General features: G+C 48.7%; 2 protein-coding genes across 8 annotated transcripts in view; both read left to right on the top strand.

Annotated features, from left to right (window-relative positions):
* Positions 1–3,792, top strand: part of GRAMD1C (GRAM domain containing 1C) — an 80,458-nt gene extending 76,666 nt beyond the window's left edge. For all 7 annotated transcript variants that reach the window (XM_050958525.1, XM_050958515.1, XM_050958543.1 and 4 more), the window contains one exon: positions 3,118–3,792. In XM_050958525.1, coding sequence (XP_050814482.1) covers positions 3,118–3,195 — 78 coding nt within the window. In that variant the 3' untranslated portion in view covers positions 3,196–3,792. The remainder of the gene's footprint in view (positions 1–3,117) is intronic.
* A 2,288-nt stretch (positions 3,793–6,080) lies between these two features.
* ZDHHC23 (zinc finger DHHC-type palmitoyltransferase 23) lies at positions 6,081–14,789 on the top strand. Its single transcript, XM_050959905.1, has 4 exons — positions 6,081–6,528; positions 7,426–8,136; positions 8,931–9,098; positions 11,746–14,789. Exons 1-4 carry the CDS (start codon positions 6,422–6,424, stop codon positions 12,011–12,013), a joined length of 1,254 nt encoding a protein of 417 aa, XP_050815862.1. The 5' UTR covers positions 6,081–6,421; the 3' UTR covers positions 12,014–14,789.
* Positions 14,790–15,672: the final 883 nt, after the last annotated feature.

Here is a 15,672-nt window from a genome sequence, read left to right as displayed (position 1 = left end):
GTCGTGGCAGGAAGCATCATACAGCCACTGGATTTCAAGTTGTTTCCAAATGAAAGCTGTTTGTAAGAAGAGTGGACTTGGATACACAGTGGAAAATTTCATGTTGTGAGGGGTCATCTGCTTACCTCAAGATAATTGTATTCAGATTGTATTGGCTGCCTTTCCGAGAGCAATCAATGCAGGAATGGAGACAAACAAGAAGTCTTCTCAGGCTGAAACTCAGCCTGTTTTGGTCAGTGAAGCAGGGCCACCCAGAGGATTCAGGGGGCCTGGGGCAAAGCGGGGTAGCTGCAGTGCTTGTACTCACCCAGCAGTGGTCCGGGTCTTTGATGGCATTTCGGCGGCGGGGGGCTGTTCAGTCACTCCGTGTCTTCGGCAGCACTGAAGGGCCCCCTGCCGCCAACGACCGCCACCGGGCCAGGGCTCATGGGGCCCCTGTGGAACCCAGGACCTGGGGCAAATTGCCTCACTTGTCCCCCCCTCTGGGCAGCCCTGCAGTGAAGTTCTAGGATGCCCTGGGGCCTTTGAACTGCAAATCCTAGTGGAAGAATATTTGGTCCATTTGTTGGTGGGAGACCATCAGGCAGGAAAGGCACCAGCATCTTACAAACTGGTGATTTAGGCCGACACTTAAGAACCCTCCTCTTGATATCAATGACATCTGTGTTTCTAACTTTGCTCCCTTGTTTTGGTGAAAGTTGTGATGAGGCAGGTCTGGTGTTATCTGGAGACCACAGACTTCCTTCACTGTTGTCAGTTTCATTTTAAGATTGAATATAGTACAGAGACTGCATTGGTCTTGCTGGTAGATTATCATAAACAAGGCCGTTCGTTGTGAGTTTGTTTGGGAATGGTTTCAAACACGGTTACAAGCCACAGTGTGGACAGGACCTCAGATACAGTTGTGAAAAAGGCTACTATAAATCTGAGGTGTAGAAATAGGAGTTGTGTGTAAGACACAGGAGATAATTGTTCTGCTCTACTCAGCGCTGGTGAGGCCTCAGCTGGAGTACTGTGTCCAATTCTGGGTGCCACACTTTAAGAAAGATGTGGACAAATTGGAAAGAGTCTAGAGGAGAGCAACAAAAATGATAAAAAGTTTAGAACACGTGATCTACTAGGAAAAGTTAAATATGCTTAGTTTTTTAGTTGTAGTTTTTGTTTTTGATCTTGAAAAAAGAAACCCAAAGAGGGGACCTTATAACAGTCTTCAAATATGCTATGGGCTGTTATACAGAGGACAGGAATCAATTGTTCTCCATATCCACTGAAGGTTGAGCAAGAAGTAATGCAGCAAGGGAAATTTTGGTTAGATGTTGGGGCAAGCTTTCAAACTATAAAGGGTAGTTAAGCTCTATAGTAGGCTTCCAAGGGAAGTTATGGAATCCCCATCATTAGAGGTTTTAAGAATAGGTTGGACAAATACCTGTCAGTGATGGTCTAGGTTTACCTGGTCCTACCTCAGAGCAGAGGGATAGACTTGATGACTTCTCAAGGTCTCTTCCAGTCCTATGTTTCTACGACTCTGTGATCTCTCCTTTGCGATGGACAAAGATCAAGTGTTCGTGCTGATCCTTTATCTATCAAATACTTTTGATGTTGGTTATGAAGTGGCTTTGGTGCATTTGCGAACCCAGGAAAATTAAGATAGGATTGCTTTTGTATGGCTCCATTCTCTTATTTTTGAGAGCACCGGGCAATTGCTCAATTTATCTGAGGATTTTTTTTGTGCAGGGTGCCACAGGCTTTTACTTGGTCATCCCTCTTGCTCTATGTGTATGTAACAGGTGAAGATGAACTGGCTTCACCTGAAGTGGCATCAGTGTGCAGATATTTGGCTGTCTCCATTTCAATATTTATATTAAAAACTCCACATTTTTAAAATATCTGTTAGAGGGTGATTGAGGGAGAGCAGATATATTGTGGGATCATTCCTTTAGTCTTTCCTCCTTTCCAGGCTCCTCCAGTTGCTTAACGCTGTGGTTTTCAAACTTTTCCATACCATGACCCTATATTATAACAGGAAAAAGTTTGGGGACCTGCCCCACTTCCATCTAGCCATAAAAACAAGGAGGGTGCAGACCGCTGGATTGAGAAGCCATGGCTTAGCAAATGAAAGATTGCAAAATTGACTGATTTTATTTTTTTTTTTTACTTTTTAGCCTATTAACCTTTTAAACTTAATTATTTATAAATCATAGAAATAGGATAGAAGAGTTTGTTTGGGTAGAGAAACTGTGGAGGAGCTCCAAGCTACTCCTGCCTGTCAGCTGCTTAATCAACCTTGCCCCATGCTCCCAAGGAAAATCACAAGACAATGGTAGTTTTTGGTTTTCCTTGTTCACGGGTATACCCTGCCCATAAATTGCTGTTGATCTGATATTAACCACTTTTCGCACAGTTACAAAAGTATCTCTATCAATGAGTGATGGAAGTCTCAGAAAGTAGAAGCGGATTCCCCATATTTTTTTCCTTATCTTTCTGACTCTGATTCTCCTCTTTCCCAGCTTCCTACCATACTGACAGTAGTAAAGTCCAAATAGCTAAAATGGTATTTTTAAACATAGAAAATTAAATATTGAAATATATTGAGTGAGAATTTAACCACATTTCCTATCTTAAAAAAAATAATCACCTGCCACTTTTTCTCCTGTGCAAGTCGTGGTGCACTTTAAATTGCTATAATATTGTGCTCTTTCTGCATGCTGGCAGTTTTCTGCCTTCACCCTTGTGCCTCAAAACACACCGAAGGCGGCATGCCTCTATTACAGGGCACATCTTGTTGTGGTGTTCCTTTCAGTATTTGCCATGTGCAGCAACTATGTTAAAAATGACAATGTGATAGTTTCTTTCTTGCAATGTAGCCAATGCTACTGCAGCATCGTCTAACAGGGTAACAGAACTTAGGACAGCTCTGTAAGTACATAGACATGACAGTTTATACTGAGTATTGTGCTTGCCTAGCAGCTGTAATATAAATGATTTAGTGCAAACTACTGTTAATATGAAAGGGTGGGAGGGAATTATTCTGAATATAAAAAATAAAACATTTCTATCTTATCCTTGCAGCAGTGTAATTTATATTCTTTTGTGGGACTGGGGGTTATATCTCCACAGCTGAAGAGCTCCCTTTCTATGCTTCAGAGAAGCTTTGATCACCTGAACAAGAGCAAGAGTGATGAGACTGAGAGTTAACATTACCAACGCCCACAACTCAAGGTGTCATGAGAATGAAGATGCTGCATGTCTGTTTGGGGCTGGGAGTTTTGATATTCTGTTGTCTCAGGACTTTTTACTATTTTTTGCTCAGTAGCTGCTGGTGCAGCTAATAAAGACCTCTGGATAAAACAGGGCAGGTTCTGAGGTCCTGTAACTCTGAGAATCTCTCCCCACCACTCCCATACATGTGGTTTTTTTATGAACAAGCCAGAGGTGTAAATGAGCGAGAACATTGTACTGTACTCTGTAACTGTGATGTGCAAATTATGGAGAAGAGCAACCTCAGCACAGCAATGATTGTATCTAATGAAATCTGAACTCTTTTATATTGATTTGAAGAATCATTGGCACTAAACTACAGCAGGGGCAGGACGGGGGACATTCTGTGAAGAAATAACAGCAGGTAGTGGTTTTACATAGCAAGGGTATTCATATGCTCTTTCATAGATACACATACTCTGTAAAACAAGTCAGCAGTTTGAAATACCCATATTTATTTTTTTAAGACTATTTTTTGTTTCACAGTGAAAGAGCTCCATGTTTAATCTCTTATTAAATTGTTCTGCATACTGATGGGCTGTGGTAATTTCTCCCACCCTACCCCACCACATCTGTTCAGCTTGCCTAATGAAATTTCAGCACTCCAGAAGAAATTGTTCCTTCAGTCCTTGGTGTGATGCCCAGCAGTGAGGAAGCTATCTTGTCTCTGCTATCTCTAGCCTTTTCAAATGGTCTGACATAGTACACATTGGGAAAGGACTAGATTAGACATAAAAATTGAAGAGGCCCTTATATTGGTTGGGAAAGCTGTTAGCAACTTCCAGGGGCTGCTCTAGGCATTCTGCCGTCCCGAGCATGGCAGGCAGGCTGCCTTCGGCAGCTTGCCTGCGGAGGGTCCGCTGGTCCCGTGGCTTTGGCAGACTTCCCGCAGACCAGCGGACCCTCCGCAGGCATGCCGCTGAAGGCAGCCTGCCTGCCGCCCTCGCGGCGACTGGCAGAATGCCCCTCGCGGCTTGCCACCCCAAGCACACGCTTGGCGGTGCTGGTGCCTAGAGCCGCCCCTAGCAACTTCCTAAAAAACCTAAACCAGGGTTAACCTTGGCTGCTGCTACAACATTGCCAACTCTACACTACAGAAACTGGCATGTTTAATCATGCTTGAAAAACATGCTTGTACTCCAGCTTTATTATGATTTTCATGTCTTTGTGGACAGCAAAACAACACATTAAATATTTATTTTAACCCTCAAAGGTGGTTTCCTGATGTGACTGTGTCATGGGTTTTGTTTTATGTTCACACAAGCAAGACGAAACTATATTATAACATGGCTGGGTTACAAGTATGTGAAAGATGGCTGTTTTGTAGTGGAGGAAGGACCACGAATTCCCTGACCAGTGTATGCAGGTGTCACTGTGCTATAAACCCATTTATTGAGCAATATATATTGTATTTTGGAGTTCCTTTAAAACAGGACTATATCCTGTAGTGTAAACAGGACACTAGTTTTTACAACTATGAACTGTGTCAGGGACCTGGTTATAATTGTCCCTGACCCAGTCTATTTTCCAGTATAGATGGGATGCTGAATATTTTCTAAGCAGTCTAATATAGTTATGGTCTTGTCTGTGTTGCAAACTAGAGCTGTTCCAAAGGACCACAGTTGTTACCAGGTCCCCAATGCAGTTGTAGTGTGGATGGTGCTGCAGATCTATAGCACCATGTGGGAATGGAAGTGTGAGTTCAGTGCTTTGCTCTGTATCTACTCGCTGGAGACAATTATAGGGCATTATTTGCCCAGTCTTATGTATTGGCTGGGGGCCAGCTTGCCTTTCCTTGTGTAAGCATGGGGGTAAAGGCAACTAGTTATTAGCGGTTAGGATACAAGACTAGTGCTTGTCTACTACTGATTGAAATACTTTGGTTTGAGGTTGGGGTCAAAGGCTTTCCCCACCCCGACTACGCTGTCACTGTAAACGTCTAATGAAACCCAGAACTTCCCAGGACTGGGTATCGAGCAGGCAGGAGAGTTGTAGTTGCTCCCCCTGTTGCAGCTGCCGGTGAGCTGGATTCTCCGCTTGCCTTTGTCTACACGCTTCTGCTGAACACGTTTGAGGCTGCACGCTACCCTGGCAAGACGGTACCAGCAGGGACGTGCTCCGTCTTGCTTATCAGCTGCTGTTTTGTTAGGCAGCTCATTCCCCTTTGCGCCTTTCAAAAGTCACCAGCGGGCCGAGGACACAGCGACGTTAAACCGGGGCAAGCGTGCCTGGCGCCGACCCACCCTCGGAGTTGCACCGGGGGCCCGTACGCTGCTCAGTTACACCGATGCAACGTCTGGGGCGGGTTCTCGGGGCTGGGGGAGGGTGCAGGGCGCTGGCTCGCAGAGGAGTTCGCGGCTCCTCCCGCGGGACCCGGGCTCCCTGGGCGGCAGCGGAGCGCCCCAGCCTGGCCGCGCAAAGCTACAGCGGCGCGTGCGGCGCTGTCTGGATACGGGCAGGGAGCGCGCGCGCGCGCGCGCCCGGCTCTGTGACGTAGCGTCTGCACAGCGTTCTGTGCCAGGCTGCGACCCCCACCTGTCGCCACCCTCTCGTCCTTTAAGCAGGCGGACCTCTGCCGTGACGTCATGGCTGGCTCCGCCCCGCCCGTGTCGGGATTGGGCCGTCCGGCTGACGTACATGGGAGGCGAGGCTGTGCGGAAGCGGTAGGGCCCAGGGTGCTGCTGGCTGGCGGGAGGGGCAGCCGCGCGCCCTGCTCACGTGAGGTGAGTGACGGAGGTGAGAGCTTGCGGGGGGCGTAGCCAATCACAGCCGCTCTCCGGAGGGGGGGGAGCTGGGGTGTGCGGAGCGAGTGGCGGGCGGGGCCGGGGCAGGACGGGCTGAGCAGCTGGGACCCCACGTTCTCCCTCCGACGGGCTGGCCCGAGCCAGAGCAGCGGGGCCCCCGGGCTGCTGGGCTAAGCCGGGGGGCAGATGAGTTGCCCCTGAAGCCTCTTTTCAACTCGCATCTTGCTTCAGTGTCAGAACTAGCCGGCTGCTGACTTCGGCCGGACCCCAGCAAGCAGCGCTGGGCTAGCGGGGTCCCTGGGCCCTTCCCCGCTACAGTCACCGTCTCATGCTGGCCAGAGCAAGCGGGAGCCACGGTTGCCCGAGCAATCAGCAGCAGGAAACGTGGGAAAAGGAGGCAGAAGGTCGAAGGGTCTGAGATGGAGGAGCCGCTCTGCTGCTGCGAGTACATTGACCGGACGGGGGAAAAGAACCATCTAGTGGCCTGTTGCTGTGACTGCGAGGACCTCGATGAGGGCTGTGAAAGGTAAAGAGCCGGGCCTTTCATCTGCCTTCACATAGGGGGGCTCATACCATGCTCGTGACCATGGTATCTTGAGTGTCTTCCCCCCTTTAGCCAACTTCTTTAGAATGGGGCACTGTGTGGTCAGGCTCAGCTTTGGAAACCCAGTCTACACATAGCTGCTCCATTTGGCACTTTTAAACATCTCCCTGTCAGATAGGAGTGGTTGTCTGTGCCAGTTGACAAGTGTCTGGCCATATAGGAAATGTCAAAAGCCTTCTGCCCAGTTAGGATAAAGGCTGGGGCAATAGTGCTAGCTGGGAATTTTGCAGCAAAACGTGATTTCATCAGAAAATTCTCATTTGTCAAACCCAAAATGTTTTGTGGAAACATTCTGGGTTCAAAGAACTTTCACTGAACCACAGGCAGGGTTGCTGCCTGCCTGGTTTCCTGCCAGCTCGCATGCAGGGCTGCTAGAGACCCAGGACTTCCAGGGTCTGCAACATTAGAGTAAGTCCCACAGTGTGGGCTGCCCCAGAGCCAGAGAGCTGTGAACTCCCAGACCTGATTCTTGTCAGTTTCACAGCTGCTGTTCAGCTGGTTTCTGAATCAGGGATAGATTTTGTTGAAGTGGGTAGATGGAATCACAGAAATTAGAGAGCAAAAAGGCCTAATATTATTAATAGAATAACCTTGCATGGGTCTTTAGAGATTTCTTTAAAAAGGCACAGCTCCTGTCCCAGAAAGATTACAGGCTATATCACCTGGGCATAGACCAGGAAGAGGCTAAAGAAATGGGAGTGAGAGTCAATGTGATTGATGTGAAGTGATTGATTGTAAGGAGAGAATGAACGAAGAGGGGAGCAGACAGCACAGAAGTGTCTCATGTATGAGAGCAAAATCTGTGTTTTTCCCTAACAGGTGGCTGACGTTCAGATCTTTGCCCCCAGGGACTTTAGAGAGAATTGCAGACACCATCTTGGATCGCTTCCGCATCCCTTGGCTTAAGGGGGCCATAAAGATCAATATCACCCTGCTCCCGCCACTCATCCTGCTGCCAGTCTTCCTCCACGTAGCAGCTCTGCACTTCCTTTTGGCACTTGTTATCCTGACATCCCTTCCTGTGGTGGTGCTGTGGTACTACTACCTCACACACAGGCGGAAGGGACGGACTCTCTTCTTTTTGAGCCTGGGGCTGTTCTCTCTGGGGTACATGTATTATGTGTTCCTCCAGGAAGTGGTTCCGCGAGGCCATGTGGGGTACACTCAGGTGGTTATTCTCACCTGTGGGCTAATTCTCATGCTTGTGGCCCTCTCTCAAGCCAAGAGAGACCCTGGCTACCTTGCCAGGCAAATGAGCAATGACAAATCACCATGCCAAGGCAGCAATGGCTTGCCATACAGGAAAGTCCTGGGGAGCTCCAACGGGCTTCACGGAGCGGCTATGTCTGGCATTGCCAGCTGTCATGCTAAGAACGATGATGCCAAGGGCTATTCCAGGATGTTGGCTGAGGGACTAGACAGAGCAAAGGAGGACTGGTGCACCAAATGTCAGCTGATTAGGCCACCTCGGGCTGGACATTGCCGGTTGTGTGGCATATGTGTAAGGAGACTGGACCATCACTGTGTCTGGTAGGTGCCACAGACTTCTGAGGTTGTTGTTTAAGGTTAAAGAAGTTGCTTTTTGATCCAGATGCTACCAGTCAAATAGGGCTGCCACTTGGCTTTGGTGCCTTTCCTCTTGGTACAGAGAGCTGTCGCTTGTCCTAAGTAGGGTGACCTGATAACTAGAGCTATTTTTCAAGACCAGTTTTTGGTCTCTGGGCCCCTAGTCTGTCTGCAATGACAGTTTTAGGGAAATTTCCCACTGTGATTCTAGAATCAGTACAGTTCCACTGAGGGGAGTGCTAGTGATGTAAGAAAGGGCTCAGGTTTTTACCACCATGATGTTTAAACGTGCTCTAAGCAGGTATAAATGTTGTGATATGCTAGCACCCCTGCAATTGCTTCCACCACTGGAGCTGCACTGGTGCTACAGCAGCAGAGGGAGTCTCCCTAAAATTGCCAGTGTAAATGCAGCCCAAGATCCCAGGGATGGTGGTGTGCAGCCATGTCAAGCAAGGAGACATCAACTTTCTTAGGCTTTTAGGAAAGACCAAGAGCCTTCCAGCAGACAATCGACAGGATGTGGGAGGCTCTCCCAGAGCCATATTAATACTGGCAGCATCTGAATATGCTGTTTTTACATTTCCTTCATTATTGACCTAAACTACTAGCCTGTGCCCTTGAGTGGATTTTTGTGCACTCTGATAAGTGTATTATACAGACACACCTTGGAGCCAAATTCTCTGCCAGTCAAGGGAGAGATACTACTTTTTTTTTTTAAGTAAAGAAAAACGTTTTATAAAATGTTCTTTCCTTTGGAGGATTAACAGCTGCGTAGGGGAGCGGAACCACCGAGCCTTTATCCTTGCGCTGTCACTCTTCCTGCTTACCTCCGTTTATGGAATTACACTGACCCTGGACACCATCTGTAGGGGCCAAAATATGTTCATAGCGCTGTTCTACTGCCCAGGGACCTATGCAGACTACAGGTGAGAACTCTTCTCAGGGACAGGGCAAGGGGTGGGGACATGGGTCCTTCCTCAGAGGTTAGATCATGTAGCTCAGTTCGGACCTGTTACTTGCTTCCAGTTCCAGAGGCCCCAGTCCATCTCCTGTGGCCTGCGTCATGCCTGACAAACAATGAATTTATTTTCACAACTCCTGGGGGACTGAGAAGTGCTGTCCCCATTCTACAGCAAGGGATGCTGAGGCACAGAGTTAGTTTCTCAAGGTCCTAGTCAGTGGCAGAGTCAGAACTGGAACCTAGTTCTCCTAAGTCCCAGTCCTGTGCCTTAAACACAAGACTGTCCTACCCCTCAGTGTGTGTCCCTCCTCCTCTGTCCTTTCACCTCATCCTCAGTGTATGAGTCTTCCAAACTGTTGCTTCTTCATTTGACTCCCTCCACCAATCCCTGCTGTCTGAGTCCTCAGACTTCCCTTCTGACTCTTTGGCTTCCTCCAAAACCCCTCACCTGCTCCCTTCCGCTGCCTCTCCGGTGCTCAGGAGCCCTCATGTTGCCTGGCTGCATCCCACCACCCCTTCACCAGCTCCACAGACCCTCCTTCCATCCAGCTGCCTCTGTATTGTTCTATAGTTCCAATGTTTGTTTGTTTATTTATCCAGTAGCACCTAGAAACCCTCATTGGTATGGGGTCCCCTTTGGACTAGATCCTGTACGGCTTACACAGTAGCTGACAGCTATTGCTTTGAAGAGGTTACAGTCTAAATCAAGGGTGGGCAAACTATGGCCTATGGGTCGAATCCGGCCCATGGAATTGCCACCCCCATGGCACCGCGCGGCTAAGGCAGGCTCCCTGCCTGCCCTGGCCCCACACCTCCCCCAGAAGCAGCTGGCACCACGTCCCTGCAGCCCCTGGGAGAGTGTGGGGCAGAGGGCTCCATGCGCTGCCCTTGCCTGCAGGCACTGCCCCCCACAGCTCCCATTGGCCGGAAGTACCCGCAGGTGAGGGTAGTGCATGGAGCCCTCTGCACCCCTGCCCCGCCACCCCCCAGGCCGCAGGGATATGGTGCCGGCCGCTTCCGGGAGCAGTGCAGGGCCAGTGCAGGCAGGGAGTTTGCTTTAGCCCTGCTGCGCGCTGCTGCCACCCTGGAGCCACTCAAGGTAAGCTGGGCCAGAGCCCAAACCCCTCCTGCACTCCTGCCCTGAGCTCCCTGCTGCACTCCTCCTGTACCCCAGCCCCCTGCCTTGAGCCCCCTTGTACACCTCACACCTCTCCTGCACCCCAGCTCATTGCCCTGAGCTCCTTCCTGCACACCGCACCCCCTCCCACACCCTGTACTCCCTCATGGACCCCAACCCCCTGCCCTACATTCATGGCCCTGCATGCAATTTCCCCACCCAGATGTGGCCCTCGGACCAGAAAGTTTGCCCACCCCTGATCTAAATAGACAAGATCAGGGGTGGGCAGAAGAAATTCAGTATATAAGAAAGTGGTCAGGGAGGTTGGGAGATGAAATGCCAGGTCCAAGAGTTTGGGGGGGGGGGGCGAGTACTGGGGGGGCGTCGCTGGGAAGTGGCAGTGATGTAGGGAAGGAAAGAGGTTGAGTTGTAGGAAAGGAGGTGGGAGGGCAATGGAGAAGTTAGGTTTGTGACTGCAGCAGAGACCTAACCAGTCCAAGTTATGTGTCAGGACATCAAGTGGTTGCCGCCATGCGGAGGTTGGCCTTCGTAGTCTAGCGCTTTTTATAAGCTGCCCTGAAAGCTCACCCCCTTCTGCTCCCATGCAACTGGTGTGGGAGAGTGGAGGCTGTTAGTGTCTAGAGCATTTGAGTGGCCAGATCAGTGAACAGACAGGGAATGAGGGCTGGTGGGTCCCCGACTGCAGCTGCTATCTCCTGTGACTATAAGTTGAGCTCCCCTTAGAGTTTGATTGTAAACAGCGTGATCTAGTGGTTAGGGCAGAAGAATGTGAGTCAGGCCTCCTGGGTCCTTTATCCAGTGTCACAAAAGATTTGCTGGTGTGACTCTGAGCATGTCACTTCACATTTCTGTGCATGAGTTTGTCCAGCTATAAAAAGGTCTTAGTGATCGCCTCTCTCCCAGGCACAGTGACAAAAACATTAATGTTTATACAGTACTGACCTAGAGGCTAGAACACTGGACTGAGACTCAGGAGGCCTGGGTTCAAATCCTGGCTCTGGTGGTGACCTCAGTTTCCCCACCTGTACAATGGGGACATTGATACTGCCCTCCTGTGTAAAGCACTTTGGGATCTACTGATGAAAAGCACTAGATAAGAGCTTAGTTTTATTATGATGTTTATTAATCTCCAATCTGGGACTCATTTTCCCCAACTGTAAAAGGAGGATGATACTGACTTTTGTAAAACAGATGGCATTCTACTGGTGAAAAGCACTGTATAAGAGCTGGGTGGTATTATTACTGGAAATGCATATGGCTGTGTAAGTGCTAAGCATCATTATTAGGGATGTTGTGGGGCTTTAATGTCTGTAAAACCCTTTGGGATCATCTGATGAAAGGGGCTGTTGTAGCAGATGTGGAAAGGGACAGAAGGGAGATCTGTTAGCAGGGGAAATCTCTCTCTGAAGCTACAGATTAAAGCAGCCGTGCCTACATTAAATGGCTTCCTTCCCATCTCTTTCCCCACTGCCAGCTCTGCTCTGTCATTCACGTGTGTGTGGTACTGTGCGATTATAACGGCCGGGATGGGCTACATCCTCCTCATCCAGCTATTGAACATCAGCTATAACGTGACTGAGAGGGAAGCTCGGCTGGCTCTGCGAGAGGACACCGGGCGCAGGCTTCTGGGCGGGACTGTGGTAGACACGGGCAAGTATAACCGGGGCTTCCTGTATAACTGGGGCCAGTTCTTGACCCTGGGGTCACCCACTCCTCAGCGCTCTGCTGAAGACATTGTGTGAATCCCTTTTCCCACTGATCGCAGTGATGTTCTGTGGAAGTGAATGGCTCCTTCCACAGGGATCCCACTGCCATTCCTTACTGACTTGGAGGCTGGGCCCATCTCATCATTGGTGTCTTAAGAGGCATTAAAGTAGAGAGCTCTCGTACACCAGAGGTCAAAAGTAGGGTGCAGAATGAATTAAGCCATATGCACCAACCTGGAGAGACAAAGTCACACTCCTCCCCCACCTGCCTCCACACAGAGAAATTATGTATAATTCAGCAAGATTAACAACAGCACAAGACTTTGAGAATGTGGGTACTCCATGTCTGGATTTCAAAGCCAAGATAATCAAATGCCAGGCTTCAGGCCTCAGCTGGACGCTGCAGGGGTCAGGACAGACTCCCCTCTCTTACCCACATGCGGCATTTCACAAATGATGTGATGCCTTGTGCTGATGAGGCAAACTATGTGTACCAAGAGCAGGCCATTCCAAGAGACAGGATCGCAATCATAATGGACCAAGGGGAAGATATTTAAAAGGGACTTTGTCTCTGTGGTAGCTTCAAGAACCAACTAAGACCTCTCTTCTGTCTTGTGGGCATATTTTTCAATCTTTCATTCCATCCCATCCATAAAGCTGCCTCAGCTGTTAGTGCTTCTCTTAAGTGCCTTTGTGAGCAGTACATCTATAGGGCTGTTTGAGGTCCTGTCCTTGCTTAGCCCCCCCATCCCCCACCCAAAGGGACTATTCCATCTATGTGTGAGAGGGGAGGACTGGTCCCTCCTCTGTGTGCCAGTGATTTCTTCCCTTTGCTTCTCTGAGTTGATCCAAGGGCTTGACTCCCTTGAATATTTTTGTTCCATTAGCAATTGCTAGCACCACACAGCTGGTAAACATTTTCCAAGTAAGACAGATGTAAGTTCCCAAGTAGCTGTTACTCATTCTGGGGCAGTGGTCCAGGTGGGATGTAAATAGACCCTTGTCTGAGGCTGCTACTGGCTTGTGATTCCCCCTCCTTGTGATGAGAGAGGAATAATAATACTCCTGGGAGATGGCTCACAGCTGAAGTACAGCTGCCAGGATCCCCTTTCCCCCAGTCACTGAGAATGTGCTCTACCCCCAGTAGACATGTTTCTCAAAGGAACTGGAAAGGCAAGATTCAACTCAGAGGCCTGGGGATGAGGGGAAGGTTTGTAGGCCTCACAGAAGACTGCTGAATGAAAATGTTGGTTGCAGTGTTGTATAGTCAGGATATTAGAGACAAGGTGAGTTAGGTAATATCTTGTATTGGATCATCTCTTTGGTGAGAGAGACAAGCTTTCAAGCTCATGTGACCTGAAGAAGAGCTCTGTGTAAACTCAAAAAACCCACGTCTTTCACCAACAGAAGTTGATCCAATGAAAAATATTACCTCCCCTACTGCGTCTAGCTAATGAAACTGTTGGCGAGGGTTACAGTAGGGTTGCTAGAGGCCCGTGAGGACTGAGTGCACCTGCCTCTCAACCGCACGTATGTGGGCTCCACTTTTAGCTGAAATCACAAGTGATGTCATTTGGCAGATCGTATCCCAAGCCCTGGTTGTAAACACCACTGTAATTTAATATGCCTGGCTAGATAAGCCCTGGGCTCGGAGAGTGCTGGAGTATTGTAGATCCAGACTGAGATGCACAGGCAGAGCTGGGAGGAATCTCACTCTAATTATTATGTGTCCACTCCACAGAAACAACAGTCAGGGAGTAGCCCCTTTGGTGGCAGACAGACCAAGGACTGATTGGAGACTTGAACTCCCCTCTCCTTACTTAGAGGTCATCTCTTTGGGGCAGGCTTAATAAAGGGTGTGGGGGAGGAGAGCTAGCAGCAGGGCAAGCTTGCCCTCCCCATCTCTCTCTCTACATTCAGCCCCCAGTCTGCTGGTCTGGCATCTTTCACCATCACCATACCACTCATGATACAGTGCCCAAGTTCACGTTGATATGCCCCTCTTTGCACTGTTCTGTTGCTTGCTAAAGTGGTATATGCAACTTCTGTGCCCCAGAGCATAATTAATGAGCCTTAGGAAAGGCTGTGCTTGGAGCCTAGTAACATGGAAAGAGCTGGTGACTTGTGCAGTCCCCTCTTTGTGATCACTTTAAAAGGGAGAAACCTCTGTCTCCAGTCAGAGGGAAGGAAAGAAGAAAATCAAGAGATGTGGAGACCTCTGGCCCTTTATTATCCCCATTTCAATGAGAAAGCAGTCACATGGATCACAATAATCATGCCAGTGGACGAGCTTGATGATCTGAATTCTGTTGGGACTGGAGTTATGCTCATGTCAAGAGCTTGCTCAATGCTACTTAACTGCAGATGTGTCTGTAGCAGAAATACATTTAGAGGGGCTGTGGGAGCCTAGACAGAGGAGTTCTGCATCATGCAGTGAGCTCTCACAAACCTGTCCTGTTGGGAACTTGGAAAGGTTGAGATAATGTTGCCTTCTGGGCAGAAAAAAGCCACCAGAGGTGTAGAGCCCAGAACTAGGAACCAGGACCTTGGGCAAGTCACCTAACCTCTCCATGCTTCAGTTAACCACTCTGTGAAGTGGGAATAAAACTCAGAGAGAGAGAGAGAGTGTGTGTACGTGTGTACCAGTGCCATCTAGTGGGTGGAATTGGAGCTGCTCAACTGCAGGTTGGGCCCGACCAGAGCTTCAAGTGGTTAGAGGCTTGTGTTTTTGCAGCAGGAGGATCTGAATTCTAGTCCTACTGCATGGGAAGTTCTAAGTGGCTACAGAATGCACTCTGGTGGCAAATGCACTGTCTGAAATGGCCACCTTCTTGTTTACAGTCCTAGTCTTCCTCAGAGAGGATTACCTCATGAATGTCTTTGGAGAAGGAAAGCACAATGTTCACTTTTTGCTCTGTTTGTACAGTGCCTAGCACAATGGGGTTCTGGTCTAGGACTGGGGCTCCTAGACACTATAGTAATATAAATACTAATAGCGGGAAGTATTACCGTGAAAAGGACAGAACAGCATGAGCTTCAGATTTACTCTGATTTGGAGTTTCCTTTGAGTACCCACAGCGCAGCAGAAAGTCCAAGGGCAATGCCGCCTTTTTCATTTCTATTGAGCATGGATTCTCTCTCATTCTTTGCTTTAACCTGTCTCACTGAACTAGGGGTGGGCATTATTGCAGCAAAATGTTAAAATCCACCACAGTAGTGGACATGAAGAGAGTGTCTTGGGGCTGTGAAAAAGGGATAGAGATGCAGTTTGTGCAATAAAGCAAGGCAGGCTGGTGAGGGATTGTCATGTGAGTAATATGATAGATAGGGGAGCATGCTGCATTTGACTGATGAGCTGCACAGTGGGCACCCAGCTAGGTCCAACAGATGCTTAAATGTAAGCTCTTTGGGGCAGGGAGCAGTCACTTACTTGTCTGTAAATTGTCATGCATACACATAACAATGAAGAAATCATTACCATTCTGACCCTTTAAAGGCTCTCGTGAGCTGCAGAGGAGGAGTGTCTAGAGCTGGTAAAAGACTGGGGACTCTAGCAATTTTTTAAATTGTTTTTCTTGGGTTTCTGCCTCAACATTTTGAAATGTAAAAAGATGTATCCTGCTCTGGTAGCATCCTTCTTAGAGACTTTCAGTGCGATTCACTTTACAGACCAGGAAGAATTTTAAAGGGGTAGG

Source organism: Gopherus flavomarginatus, chromosome 1 (assembly GCF_025201925.1).
Source record: "Gopherus flavomarginatus isolate rGopFla2 chromosome 1, rGopFla2.mat.asm, whole genome shotgun sequence".
NCBI lineage: Eukaryota > Metazoa > Chordata > Testudines > Testudinidae > Gopherus > Gopherus flavomarginatus.
This window is presented reverse-complemented; position numbering and strand designations above follow the sequence as displayed.